This window comes from Nicotiana sylvestris, chromosome 8, assembly GCF_000393655.2.
Source record: "Nicotiana sylvestris chromosome 8, ASM39365v2, whole genome shotgun sequence".
In the NCBI taxonomy this organism is placed as follows: Eukaryota; Viridiplantae; Streptophyta; class Magnoliopsida; order Solanales; family Solanaceae; genus Nicotiana; species Nicotiana sylvestris.
The window spans coordinates 59,563,770-59,579,397 of record NC_091064.1 but is presented as its reverse complement, the minus strand read 5'-3'; the positions used below and the strand labels follow the sequence as shown (position 1 = coordinate 59,579,397).

The following is a 15,628-nucleotide window of genomic DNA, read 5'->3' as shown; positions in this document are numbered from 1 at the left end:
TTACTGTGGGTCTGAAATCAACTTGAAGAGCCAAGTTTAATGAACAAAAATGGCTAACACTTATGCATTCATTTGATCAAATTTCATGAAGTCTTCTTGTCCTTCTTGTTGAGGATTTTCTTCTTTTTTTAATCAAAGCAGCACACTCTTATGCATTAGTCACTACAGATGGTAATATCATGTGCATTTTTTTAAAAAGGGGAGTAAACATAAAATCTTTTTCTGGGTTCACGCTCTGCTGCTACTTCAGTGTTATAGTGTTGTGTTTGTGCATGCGCTCCCAATCTGTACCCCTACACTTTATTCCGTGTGCGTTCAAGTTTTGTATTTGTGATCATATGTTTTAATATTACATTTATGTTTCATGCTCTGTTTCATTTTGCCACAATAAATGTCATCTAAGCCATATCCATATAAGTGAAAGAGGAAGTCTTATACTGGGTTGAAAGGAATTTCTATGAGTGAGGATAGCGATAGCAGAATGATTGAAGAATGAAGAAAATTCTGTTGACTTCAGAAAGAGTAAATTTTTTTGTATATTACTTCATTTGGGTTGGGGATTGAAGCTGGTTCATTTCTTTTACACAGTATGTTCGGCCATGAAATGAATTTCACACGTTGCTTCAGGAAAATAATAACTCAAGAACATTTTAGAAATGCTTTAGGCGCAACTTAATATATCATCGTGGTTGTGGAAACGTTCGCGTGACATGATTGCGACTTCTAAAAACAAAACTGGAGTATGCGTTCGCGCAACTTCGGCTAAATTTTCTTAATAACAATAAAACTTTATTAATTGTGGACACGTCCGCGTGACATGATTTTTGACGCGCCAAACAAATGGATACACGTACGCATGACCTGTTTCAAGATAATTTTCTTAATTTTAAAAGCAATAAGAAGCAAATATGCATAGGTTCTAAAATGAGTAATTAAACAATTTGATTAAGCCAAGTATGATCAAAGCGACCGTGCTAGAACCACAGAACTCGGGAATGCCTAACACCTTCTCCTGGGTTAATAGAATTCCTTACCCGGATTTCTGTGTTCGCAGACTATAAACAGAGTCAATTTTCCTCAATTTGGGATTTTAAACCGGTGACTTGGGACACCATAAATTATCTCATGTGGCGACTCTAAATTAATATAAATAATCTCGTTTCGATTGTCACTTAAATTGGAAAAACTCCCTTATACCCGCCCCCGGGTGGTAAAAAGGAGGTGTGACAATGTTTTCCGTAATTGTCTAAGTTTATTTTTTGTCCATATATTTTCTCGTAATTTTTCGCCCAAAAAATCTTTTAAGTGCTTAATTAGTCTTTACATATATTAATTATGAACTGACGACGAGCTTGCAGAAGGCAACTTTTCAGTTTCGCTTCACACGTCTCTCCGAGAATCGAGATGACCTCTCAAACCCTTTTTAACCCATTATCCCTCGATCATATCTCTCATTCTCTCAAAGAAACTCAATCTCCATCAATCTGTTTTCTTTTACTCATGGCCAAAACCAAACCCTCTCCTTCTTCCTCCCTACTAGAAGAAGCCATTACTTTAAGAAAACCAAAGATGATCATGTTGATGTAGAATCCTCAGAAAGAACAAACTATCTACTGACCGAGGAAGATTCGAGTGACTCTCAAGAAGACATTCTCATCTTCCAAAAGAGGGCGGGAAAATGACCAATGGAGTCCATCCCTAAATACTTTTCTCAGACAAGGGGAAAAATTGAAAGTGTAGAGTTTGGCCCTGAAGACAAAATGAACTTCTATGGCCCTCAACAGAAGGCTAGGTTTGTTGCCTTTAACGGAAAGTCTATTGCTTTTGGTCAAACTGTAAGTTTAAAGTCTATACAAAAATCTCACTGTGATGTTATGTCTGTTTTTGAAACTCAGAAACTTGTTTCTCTATTTGTTACTATTGGTGATACTGTCTATGAAGAGCATGTGCGCATATTTTATGCAAATCTTTTTGTGAATGATAAAGATGATCTAGAATCCATGGTTTTAGGAACTCGTATTGTTCTTGACTCTTATTAGTTTGAGAAAATCGTTGCAATAAAGTTTGTTGGGTACAATTCTTTTGTGCAACACTTCTGGCCAGATAATTTTGAAGTGTTGTTTGAGGAAGCCAAGAGTGTGTTGTCTGGAAACCCCCCCCCCCCCGATATAGGTCCAAAGAATTTGAAATTTGAACACCGTGTCCTAGATCACATTATTGCTACCACTTTGCTACCCCGTTGTTACACCCCATATTTTCATACATGAGAGTATTCGTAAGTCAATTGATGTAAGCTCAAAAATGAGATCAAATTTGAAAGTACATAAAGTAAGTTAATCATATTACAATGGAGATTACAAATATTTAATATCATGAATACCAAGTACCAAGAGGGTTTGAAGGCTTAGAAGCTAAATGAATTGAAGAAAATAAGTTTCATCGAAAGTCGACAAGTTGGGAATTTGTAACATGTACTTTTGGGGCGAGAATAGTGTGTTTAAAATTATAAAAAGATTATGTTATGAATTATTTTAGTCGTATGATAGACGTGTGTTATGATTTGAAGTCAAGCGAGTTTTGGAACAAAAGTTGAAAAAGGTCATCACAAGTTACATTCATGAATGTGTTGAAACTTAGGTCAAATGTAACTCCGATTTTCTCCCATTATACTTAGAGTTATGGGGTGTTTCACCTATTAAATTGAAGCTCTATGAGTTTATTTTCCAATGCATTAAGCCTTTTATCAATATGACATCATAGTAGAGAGATATATACAGTTTTGCGAGACTGCGCAGGCTGCTAGGTGACAAGTAGGTGTGTCACCTACTTGGTTAAATTAGAGCCCAAAAAGAGGCAATTTCGGGTCAGCCAAAGAGAACATTTAAGGGATTATCTCCTACAATATAAACCTCATTATATATCACAAATAACCAGACCTAAACCCCTGCAAAATTTCTTCCAAAAATTACTCACAAACCCTAATTGATTTTCTCTCCCTTTCAAGTTCTAATTGGGAATAAAACCTAGAGTTTGAAGAACCAAGATAAGGGCGGAGTTATCCAGCCAATAAGGTAAGTTTACTGCTCTATTTAATCCATTTTTTCTGCTGTAAATATATGGTAAGTCATTCTATACTTGTAAGAACTCACAGGACGGTGATCGGAAGCCGTGAGTTCGAGTTATTCACTTGTAGCGGACTGTTTTATAGACTAGTTTGTGTTGTTGTTGGGCTGCGTGTTTTAGTAATGTTTTGTGGAGTTTTGGAGGAGGAAGAGTGTGGAGAAACACCATATAGATGTCGGGTGGTGGGTTGGTCATTCGTCGTAAAATATTCGGGTCATTTGACACTAGTACGGTGGTCGTTTTGTGTATGAAAAGATTGGAGTGTGTTGGGATATTTGTAGTATTTGATGGTGTAATATAAGGCTAGAAAATAATGTATATATGTTGTTATTTTTGTGTTACTGTGTTGTTGGAGTTATCTTGAATTTGGAGGAAGTAAGAATTATAGGGGAGATGCTGCCCGTTTTTATACAAAATAAGCTTGTCGTCCGTTGTGCGATAGTTGTACCTTTCATCACTTCATGATAGTATTATTATCATTGTTGTAGATTAAGGTGCGAAAAGGCGAGTTCAACTTGGAGATTGGAAAGATTGTGATAAGGTATGTTAAGGCATTTCCTTCATTTTTTTGGCATGATCTAAAGTGAAATGTACGCTATTTCATAACGGATCTACTCCTAGCAACTAAGGTTGTCCATGTTATTATTTCCTTATAAAATTATTCTAAGCAAGTGTGTATGATTCTTGAATCCTACTGAGGTTCATATTGATGGTATGAAGGTCCATAATGTTAATCGAAGGTGCAACGACCTTAATTCACTCCGAAAGGTTTAGAACGTGATTCCATGAGTCTAGCATGCATTATATATAGTATCTATTTTACTCTACCGAGCCGCGCTATAGTCGGCTGGGTACGGCACCTATTTTGCAACCACTGATCAATTGGGTTTACCGAGCTCCACGTGGACGGGTACGATTCTACCGAGCCTTATGATGGCCGGGTACGTTTTACCGAGTCCTCTTTGAGGCCGGGTACGATATGATGATGATGCCCATAGAGGCGAATGTTTTTAAAAGTTTATGTATATATATGTATCATGCATTTCATATCAGTAGCCCCCGAAGGCATTCAGATGTTACAGGTTGTATCTCCTCTGTCTCTCTTTACATTGTTGTTCTTGTTTATGCTTTCCTGCCTTACATACTCGGTACTTTATTCTTCGTGACATCCCTTTTGCCTGGGGACGCTACGTTTCATGCTCGTAGGTCCCGATAGATAGGTTTACACTCCTCCTAGTAGGCTATCAGCTCAGCGGAAGGTGTTGGTGCACTCCACTTGCTCCGGAGTTGACTATTTGGTCAGTATGATTTGGACATGTATTGATTGGTATGGAAGGGCCCTATCCCGACCTTTATGATGTGTATGTACTCTTAGAGCTTGTAGACATATATCATGTATATGAAAAATTGTATGGCCTTCTCTGCCTATGTTTAGTGTACAAGTGTTCATTTTGGTCTTATAGGACCGTATGTCACATGTATAAGTTTTTTTTACATGTTAGGTCATCCTATGTCAAGTATTCCCTTATGTTTTATTCTGGTTATATCATGACGGCCCTTCCGGCCCATTTACCCATGATGGTATGATAAGAAAGATACGTTACGTTGGTACTCGGTAGAGTAAAGTACCGGGTGCCTCTCGCGGCCTCCGATTTGGGTCACGACAAAAGTGGTATCAGAGCAGTTCTATCCTAGGGAGTCTACAAGCTGTGTCTAGTAGAGTCTTGTTTATGGCTGTGTTGTGCACCACACTTATAAGCAGGAGGCTATAGGGCATTTAGGTCTGTCACTCTTTCTTCTTACTCTAGATCGTGTGGTATAGCTCAATTTTAAGAATTCAAACTCCTAAATTCTATTTTGTTCTTAATACAATGATACCTACATCCAGAAAGACAGTTGGTAAGAGATCGAATGTGGTTATGGAAGAGTTGATTAGAGGAACTCGATTTTGCATCATGCTTATGATGAGTAAATGTGAGGTCTTCAGTAGATCATGTGTGTACTAAAATGTGTAAGCTTCTTTATAAAGAGCCCTAAGGAATGAATATCTATCCATTCATATGGTAAGAAGCAATAAGAGAATCAGAAGGTAGATACGAGTTTCAGCAAGTAAAAGAAGCAAGGTGAAGAAGGATACGACGTCCCAGTTAGTGAACATTATCAGTATTTACAATTCAGGTAGAAAAGTATAAACATTTTGAGTTACTTTCAATAGTAACAAAGATATATACAATTGACCACACCCATTTCAATTATGCCCTATGGGATCTAACATATATAGTTTAAGAGAAAGATGGGATATCAGGATCCAGCTTAGGTTAGAGTAACCTAAAAGGTGGATTGAGCCGCGGGAGCCACAGGTGAAACAATATTTTTTTGAAGTTTTTAGGATAATGCATTAGACAGAAGTATTAGCAAGAGAATAAGAAGAGCGTAAATGAAGCATTATGAGTAAGGTATGATAAATGGGTGATAATGGTAAATCACACATTGGTAGGATAATAGAGTCTATGGTCAAGTGAAGGAAAAGACAAGAGATGACAGCCTTTGAGACTATAAAAGAGTATATGCCATAAAGTCATATCCCTATTTTGAGAAATGAGTTGATGACTCCAACATGATTACTAGAAAGCTAAGTTAGACCCCCAGACATATAGAAATCAACATAGGCTAGTAAACAAAAAAATCAAACATGATAGGGACCAGAGGATTCGATAATAGTCGACATCGCGAGATCGTTAGAGACCATGTTCCAACAAAAATAGAATGGACAACGGAAGAATAACCATTAAAGGTCATGCAGGAAGACGCTTCCCTAAAGTAAGCAATGTGAGCAAAGTTATGCTCAAGGGACTAAGTGTGCCAATTACATTAGGTGTCACCCTCGCGCATAAGGAATTCAGTTATCCCTAGTAGAGAAGGGTTACCTCAAGGCGAGTAAGAGTCAGTGAATCCGTGAAAAGAAGACAAAGTTGAAGAGGTAAACCACATATAGGTAAATTTATAGCATTAAATGCTAGTACTCCCCTAAAGGGGGGAAGATAGTGTGATATGGTAGTAAGTCGGAGTTATATAGTTCAAGTAACTATGGAATAGTAATGAAATAATGTGGTAAAAAGGAGAAAGGAATGAGATTACATTTATTCAGATCCTACAGATATGTTACGACTCCAGAACATTATTCAAGCACGATGTCGGGGAGAGGTAGTAAGGGTTCCCGACCAGGATGTTATTGATACTAAGTGCGAATGAACTCTTGATACATAAGGATCCAGTGCGAGAGGTAAGTTAAGATAAAGTAAACGACCCAAGATAGATAATACGGAATATAGAATAAGAATGGATCAACGAGTATTTAGAAGTTGATTCAGGAAGAGCCTAGTTATGGCTAGACAAGAGGATACAGATAAATCAGCAGATTGTGCAATATAAACATAGTGAACCCCAACATAGGGAATTTAGTCTCATAGATACGACATCATAATCCTTGAGAAATATTCAGATAAGAGTTGAGGTAGTTATAGTTGCCATAAAAAGTGTTACGGAAATAAAAGAGAGTGTCACTGGGGAGAAAGAAAATTGAGTTCAGAAGTAACCCTGCCAGAACAAGGGCACGAAGGTATATAACTGAGGATATTTATTAGTGAGTAAGAACATCAAAAATTTCATCAGGTATATGATGGTATAAGCTCACATCTTTACAAGAGTCAGAGAGTCTTCCATAAATGCTACAATGAAAGACTAGCTGAGGAAATAAGGAAGAAGACTTCAAACAAAGCATAGCGACCTAAATAAATAATGGTCTTGTATTAATAGTCTCACTACGGCATTGTATGCTCTCCATAACAAAGTGGCACCTGTCGTAATGGGAAATAAAATCCAAAGTAATATTCGAGATCATATGAAGTTTCACAAAATTTCAATATATGCGGGCACTAAGATAAGCCAAGTATTCATGCAACAAGTGGTAGAATGACCAAGAAAGGTAATCGCTTACTTTTAACGAAAGCTGAGAAGGCACAAAAGGAATTATTCGATCTATGACCCAGAGATAGTACGCTATGAACACACTTAAGATTTCGAAGTGTTATCTATGCAGCATATATGTTGACAATGATACAGCTATAGGAGACTCTAGTATAAGTTAAAAGAAAGAATTGACTCCACGTCATAGACAAAAGCTTGAATTGCTAGAAGGTTATATCATGGATGTTCCATAGTGTCAACGAGGGGCTAACGTAATAACTAGTACCCTGAGCCGCAGATAAGAAGATAAAGTAAGACTACTTAAAGGCTGAGATAGAGAAGGAAACTAAAGAGTTACATTAGCAAAGTGAATTAGGAATCTTATTATTAGACCCTGATGAGTATAGAAATCGTGATTCAGAACATTGTAGAATCACTCTAAGTATCAAAGGTACAAAAGAGATAGGACAATGGACATAATTTGTAACGGCTCTACGATAAATCTAGTTAGAACAGTATCAACCTCATAAGAAGTTAGTATGAAGCTTTCGGCGGATTGTGTGTGCACATGATGTCCAAGTATGATAGTAGAGCTTTAAGGTGTGGATTGGAATTCTACCTATGTGGAAGGGAGATTGTGAAAGAGATAGAAGATATGATACAAGATTTAAAAGTAAGTAAGGTACATGTGAAGAAGGTACGAGATGCCCAAGTACAGAAGGTTACGAATAATCCAGATATCAGATAGAGGGATGGAAGCATCACAATTCTATATCAAGAAATGATAGTGGTGTCGTTGGTGGCATATTTTTCAGCATGCGGTTTCCAGATATAGAGAGGTCTAGTTAAGAGAGAAAATAAGAGTTAGAGACGATATGATGTCTCGTTTGAGGTTCCAGAATAATATAAGGAAATATATGGTGCTTGCAAGTTAAAGGAAGGTTGCGAGTAGTATAAATGGATATATGTAGGCTGCAAGCTAAAGTATGGTAGAGCGACAAAGTTTTAGATAGACAGGAGTAAGGATAAGAAAAGGTGAGTGAGAAGGTGACGAGAATAGGTAATTCCTCGGGATTAAACCCATCACAACAAGAGAGCTGATGGTTTCCATAAAGTTATAAAAAGCTCAGTATAGCATAAGTGAACTCAGAGGAGTTTAAGACTAGGAGAATTTAGAAAAGATGGAATGTTGCCCTAATGGTAGAATAAGGGTGTAATTGTGATAGATAAGAGGATGACATTTAGACCTTTGATTGGGTGATGATTCAAAAATAGGGATTTCATGAATTGTATGGGGTTAAAATACCCCCATAAGGTGAATCATGTCGGAATGCTATGAAATACAGTTAATGAAGTATTGTATCATCCCTAGGTGGATCAGGCAAATAACTTCAAATGTTCCCCGATGCAACGTGAGCCCTAACAAAATGTATGACAAAAGAGGTTTCAAGTGATCAATGATAGATTATAGATAAACATTAAGGTGAATCAACAATAGATGGGTACAAGTTCCAAAGTACGAGATGAGATTCATTTGTTATTCTTAAGATGAATAGTAATAAGGAAGCACTAACGGACTTATTTATACATATAGGATAAGCTGCGAGAGAGTAACCTGGAGTTGGGTAGCAAACCTCGGTAATAATAAACCAAAGTAAGTGTCATGGTATAGTATAACCTACCTAGATGTAGTAAAGCCATAAGGATAGATATACAATGCTATGAAACAAGATATAGCAATAGTTGTAAGTTCGTTAAAGTACCAAGCGAAGGACTTCAGTACACCTATAGATGCCTAGAGGAACAACTTGGCATAGTTCTGTATATATTCACAAAGTGAGGCCTAGATATTGGCTAAAAGCTGAAGGAAGTAGGAGAGAAGAGTCGCTTAGGCGCACATACAGGCTGCATGATAGAAGGTCGCAACAACTACGAGATTTGAAGAATTTCGACGACAAGTCGTGGTGTGAGAAAGAGACATAAAGGGGGGAATGCCCTAGCCTTCGAATTCATACACAAAACAGTTGCCTAGATGGCAAGGACAATATTAAAATATTTAAAATATTCATAAGAGCTATTGGTTATGAGACTAATAGGCACATCAGTCAACATTCGAGGACAAATGTTCCAAAGGGGGGAATAATTTTACAACCCATGTTTTCGTACATGAGAGTATTCGTAAGTCAATTGATGTAAGCTCAAAAATGAGATCAAACTTGAAAGTACATAAAGTAATTTAATCATGTTACAATGGAGGTTACAAATATTTAATATCATGAATACCAAGTACCAAGAGGGTTTGAAAGATTAGAAGCTAAATGAATTGAAGAAAATAAGTTTCGTCGAAAGTCGACAAGTTGGGAATGTTGTAACATGTACTTTTGGGTCGAAAATAGGGTTTTTAAAATTATAAGGAGAATATGTTATGAATTATTTTATTCGTATGATAGATGTGTGTTATGATTTGAAGTCAAGCGAGTTGTGGAACAAAAGTTGAAAACAGTCATCACAAGTTACATTCATAAATGTGTTGAAACTTAGGTCAAATGTAACTGCACTTTTCTCCCATTATACTTAGATTTATGGGGTGTTCTACCCATCAAATTGAATCTCTATGAGTCTATTTTCCAACTCATTAATCCTTTTATCAATACAATATCGGAGTAGAGATATATATGCGGTTTTGCGAGACTGCGCAGGCTGCTAGGTGACAAGTAGGTGTGTCACCTACTTGGTTAAATGAGAGCCCAAAAAGAGGCAATTTCAGGTCAACCAAAGAGCCCATTTAAGGGATTATATCCTGCAATATAAACCTCATTATATATCACAAATAAACAGACCTTAACCCCTGCTAATTTCCTCCTAAAAATTACCCACAAACCCTAATTGATTTTCTCTCCCTTTCAAGTTCTAATTGGGAGTAAAACCTAGAGTTTGAAGAACCAAGATAAGGGCTGAGTAATACAGAAAATAAGGTAAGTTTACTGATATCTTTATTCCTTTTTTCTGGTGTAAATACATGGTAAGTCTTTCTATCTCACGGGACGGTGATCGGAAGCCGTGAGTTCGAGTCATTCACTTGTAGCGGACAATTTTGTGGACTGTTTTGTGTTGCTGTTGGGCTGCGTGTTTTACTACTGTTTTGTGGAGTTTTGGAGGAGGAAGGGTGTGGAGAAACACCATATAGATGTAGGGTGGTGGGTTGGTCGTTCGTCGTAACATTTCCTGGTCGTTTGACACTAGTACGGTGGTTGTTTTGTGTATGAAAGATTGGAGTGTGTTGGGCTGTTTTTTAGTATTTGATGGTGTAATATAAGGCTGGAAAATAATGTATATATGTTGTTATTGTTGTGTTATTGTGTTGTTGGAGTTATCTTGAATTTGGAGGAAGTAAGGATTATAGGGGAGATGCTGCATGTTTTTATACAAAATAAGCTTGTCGTCCGTTGTGCGATAGTTGTACCTTTCATCACTTGATGATAGTATTATTATCATTATTGTAGATTAAGGTGCGAAAAGGCGAGTTCAACTTGGTGATTGGAAAGATTGTGATAAAATATGTTAAGTCACTTTCTTCTTTCTTTTGGCATGATCTAAAGTGAAATGAATACGCTATTTCATAACGGATCTACTCCTAGAAACTAAGCTTGTCCATGTTGTTATTTCCTTATATAATTATTCTAAGCAAATGTGTATGATACTTGAATCCTTCTGAGGTTCATATTGAGGGTAAGGATGTCCATAATGTTAATTGAAGGTGCAACGACCTTAAGTCACTCCGAAAGGTTGAGAATATGATTTCTTGAGTCTAGTATGCATTATATATAGTATCTATTTTACTCTACCGAGTCGCGCTATAGTCGGCCGGGTACGACACCTATTGTGCAACCACTGATCAGTTGGGTTTACCAAGCTCTACATGGCCGGGTACGATTCTATCGAGCCTCATTATGGTCGGGTACGTTTTTACAGAGTCCTTTTTGAGGTTGGGTACGATATGATAATGATGATGATACCTACAGAGGTGAATGTTTTTACAAGTTTATGTATATATATATATATATATATTATGCATTTCATATCAGTAGTCCCTAAAGGCACTCAGATGTTACAGGTTGTATCTCTTCTGTCTCTCTTTACATTACTATTTTTGTTTATGCTTTCCTGCCTTACATACTCGATACTTTATTTGTACTGACGTCCCTTTTGCCTTGGGATGTTGTGTTTCATGCCCGCAGGTCCCGATAGACAGGTTGACATTCCTCCTAGTAGGCTATCAGCTCAGCGGTTGGACATGTATTGATTGGTATGGCAGGGCCCTATCCTGACCTTTATGATGCGTATGTACTCTTAGAGGCTTGTAGATAAATGTCATGTATATGAAATATTGTATGGCCTTGTCAGCCTATGTTCAGTATACAAGTATTCATTTTGGTCTTATAGGACTGTATGTCACATGTATAAGTTTGTATTACATATTGGGTCATCCTATGTCAAGTATTCCCTTATGTTTTATTCTGGTTATATTATGACGGCCCTTCCGGCCCATTTACCCATGATGGTATGATAAGAAAGATATGTTATGTTAGTACTCGTTAGAGTAAAGTACCGGGTGCTTGTCGCGGACTCCAATTTGGGTCGTGACACTCGTACTGGTTCACTGAGTACTTTGTCTCTCAGAGATGTATTTGTTTTATATTGTTTGGTAATTGGTAAAGCTATCAACTGGTTTGCTTGGGTATGTCAGTACATGCTTGAAAGCATTAGGGATGTTTCATCTTCTGCGAACAATTTGCCATATGGTTTACTAATCTCTCACATCTTGAATTATGAAAGTGGTTCTGTCTCTCTATGCTCCTAAAAGTATCTCAAACACGTATGACAAGACTGCCTTTGCCATGATGGGATATACCTTGATTGAGGAACATGGCTTAAGAAAGATAAAGAACCGAAGTTCATACCTCCGTAGAGCACTAGGGGGATCAAATTTGAAGCTAGCAAGTCCTCTTCCACATATCAGCTACTACAGATGCATCAAAATATTGCAGGTATCAAGGAATTACTAACCTCTATGCAGGAGTAGGTGTACAAGATCAGGGCAGTAACCAAGGAAACTAGAACAGACATGGCTAATCTAAGGATCACTCTCCAAGCCACAAGGAGGCAAGGGATCAGGACCATGCATGGATGTCACTGAGAAACTGATTAAAGTCACTGATGATATTGATGCTTCTTATGATAGTTTATGCGCTAAAGTGATCAACACCCTAAAGTATTTCCTTGGAAGAAATTAAGTTTATGGGATGCTTAGACAATCTTTTTATTTTATTTTATGTGGTGGTTGTTAAAACTATTTCTTTTTGTTGTGTCTTGAATGAGCATGTTAGTCTATGCTTAGTATAACTGCTTGGCTGTATATAATTTTTGCCTGCTTAACTAGTACTATTATTGCAAATTGTTTTTCTTGCTCTTTTTGATTGATGTCAAAGAGGGGTGATAGGTTACAAGTACTTTGGTCATAAATACTTTGCTTTATGTTTTGATGATCTAACAAACTTACTATACAGAACCAGATAAGGAACCTGTTACACATTTACAAGACCTTAAGATTACAAGGTTCCAAGTTGGGATCCAGCGTGGGATATGATTCAACTCTTTAAAGTGGAAAGAACAACTGAGGGAACATGTCCCTACCAGTTCCCGAGGAGACTGTACGAAGTCAACTCTCCAGTTGGAAAATTGTTGCCTGCACATGCTAGAGTACAGGAACAATGCAGCAATCAACTTTTTGTGAATGACTTTTACCTACCTTGCTTACATCACTGTAAGTGATGTCACACATGTATATATACAATCAAGGAAGGTAAAACACATTCACTTGAACATTTGGAGATTTTTACTCAAGCTCTCTTACGTGATCATCCAGCAAGTAATTCAAGAGTGCTTCAAGAACAAAGAACAAAACAACTACGGACCAATTCCCACATTGAGTTATTGTATGTCCTTAGTTGAGTTGTAACTTTGTAATAGTTATTCAATTGTAATTCCTATCCAGCTTGTTTAGATGCATTCTATAGGAAACTCTTGTAAACCTTTGTTTGAGTCTTGGCTAAAGTTAGTCAAGTTGCAAAGTCTTTGTAATAGAGTTATTATAAAGTTGCTTGTAAAAGAGTATTACAAGTTACTGAGGGATTAAGAGGTTAATTCCTAGGCTGCATAGGTTGTAATCTAAAAGTTGCTTAGTAGTGAAGTTGAAATCCTACAAGGGTAGGTCGTGGTTTTTAATCCCGTTGAGTTGGGAATTTTTCACGTAAAATTTCTCTTCTCATTTATTTATTGTTGTGTCCATGTGTACTATTAAACCTGATAGAGAACATAGTTCTCTATAGAGTTTGGTGGACTCTTATATTCTATCAATTGGTATCAGAGCAGGCTCTTTCGATCATGTTAACACCTAGAAAGGATCCCCATGGTTGCTCCTCCAAACTTCGAAGAAGGCCAATCAACTTACAGACCACCTAGGTTCAACGGACAGTATTATGGATGGTGGAAAACTAGGATGCATGACTTCATCATGGCTGAAGATTCTTAGATATGGGATGTCATATGTAATGGACCCTTTGTTCCTACCAAAAACCTTGGCGACCTAGTTGTAGCCATTCCCAAGACAAGGAAAAAATTCAATGATACTGATAGAAAATCCATAGAGAAGAACTTTCGTGCAAAGAAAATTCTGGTGTGTGGCATTGGTCCTGATGAATACAATAGGATATCGGCATGTCAGTCAGCCAAAAAAATCTGGCAAGCCCTTCAAATAGCTCACAAAAGAACAACACATGTCAAGCAATCCAAAATTGACATGCTCACAACTGAATACGAGCTATTCAGGTTGAAAGACGATGAATTTGTTCAAGATATGCATACCCGGTTCACCTCCATCATTAATAAGCTTCACTCCCTCAGTAAAACTATTCCAAAAAACAAGTTGGTTAGAAAAATCCTCAGTATGCTACCCAGTTCTTGGGAAAGTAAAGTGAACGCCATTACAGAGGCGAAGGACTTGCAGGAGCTAACTATTGATGAGCTTGTTGGCAATCTGAAAACATATGAAATGAAGAAGAAGAAGAAGAAGAAGAAGAAGAAGAAGAAGGAGGAGGAGGAGGAGGAGGAGGAGGAGGAGGAGGACAGTGAAAGAATAGGGCCCAAGAGGGAGAAGAACCCGGTCCTCAAGATAGAAAGCAATGATTCAAGTGGTGAGGATGGTGATATGGCATACATGACAAGAAGATTCCAGAAGATGGTTCACAGGAATGGAGGCATTCCAAAAGGGGAAGTTCTAGCAAGCCAAAGAACTATGACATCTGTCATAAATGTGGCAAGCCAGGATATTTGATCAAGGATTGCCCTCTCCTAAAGCAGGATCAGTGCAAGAACAACTCTAACAAAGCAGCCAAAAGGAACCTGGTTCCTGATAGACGCTTCAATAGAAAAAACGCCACTGACAATGTCGTGAGACAAGCTCTTGCTGCATGGGAGATTCATCAAGTGAATCTGGAGAAGATGATGAACCAGGTAGCAGCTCTATGATGGCAGTAGAAAGTTAAGCAACTGAGTATGATTCAATTTTTACTTTGATGGCTCAGTCAGATGATGAAGATGACGATGATGATGAGGTAAATTTTCTGGATGTTCAGAGAAATATGAAATCTTATTCTCCTAAGAAACTCATGTCTTTGGAAAATGTGTTAATCGATGCTTATCATAGTCTTATAAATGACAAAGATGCCTTAATAGTTGAACTAGGAGAAGCAGAATAATCTAGAGATGACCTAGTAGTAGTTGCAGTTGATTTAAGGGAGACAATTGAGAACCGGAAGAAAGAAAGAGATGTCTTAGATAAAAAAATTGCATATGTAGAACAAGAAAGAGATGATCTTATGGCTGTTGTGGTGGACCTAAACGAGATCATTGAGAGCATTAGTATGGAAAAAGATGCCTTAATTGAGAAAGTTGTTAGTATTGAGTATGAAAGAGATGAACTCCTAGTGGTGGTAATGGATCTGAAGAAAACAATTGGGGAACTTGAAATGGAAGTAGGCCTGAATGTTCTCAAAAAAGAAAGGAAGTAGCAAGCAAGGCACACATTAAGCTTGAAAGTGAGTTAAATTCAGTGAAGTCTAGTCTGTGTGTTGAGCTTGAGAGAAACAAACAACTTCAAGAAGAACTAGATAGAGTGAAGAGAGATCTTGAAAAATCACTCAAGTAGACCTGGTCCTCTGATGCTATCACTACCATGTATACCAACAACGGGGGAAACAGGCAAGGGATTGAGTTTCAAAGGGAAAAAATTCCCTACAACCCTCATATCAAGTACGTTTATGTACCTGGCAATTGGCTTTGCACTCACTAAGGTAACAATGGACACCTTAAAGAAAACTATAAGGCCAGATTTCAGTCACAGCAGAAAAATAAATCTTTTGCTGTAAAAGTAACTACTGGTAGAGAACCTGGTTCCCTATATAAAAAACGCATAATCCCT

General features: G+C 37.5%; 1 protein-coding gene across 1 annotated transcript; it reads left to right on the top strand.

Moving 5' to 3' along the window:
* The first annotated feature begins 12,272 nt into the window (after positions 1-12,272).
* On the top strand, positions 12,273-14,906 carry LOC138875094 (uncharacterized). The gene is made up of 4 exons (XM_070153914.1): positions 12,273-12,344; positions 13,682-14,464; positions 14,509-14,661; positions 14,733-14,906. Exons 1-4 carry the CDS (start codon positions 12,273-12,275, stop codon positions 14,904-14,906), a joined length of 1,182 nt encoding a protein of 393 aa, XP_070010015.1.
* The last annotated feature ends 722 nt before the right edge of the window (positions 14,907-15,628 follow it).

Excerpts from the sequence above, each read along its gene's own strand:
- LOC138875094 (XM_070153914.1), top strand. The coding sequence starts at position 12,273 with ATGGATGTCACTGAGAAACTGATTAAAGTCACTGATGATATTGATGCT. Across the intron at positions 12,345-13,681 it reads ATGATAGTTTATGCGCTAAA|ATATGGGATGTCATATGTAA; the intron begins GTGATCAACACC and ends GAAGATTCTTAG. Across the intron at positions 14,465-14,508 it reads TGACATCTGTCATAAATGTG|GATCAGTGCAAGAACAACTC; the intron begins GCAAGCCAGGAT and ends CTCCTAAAGCAG.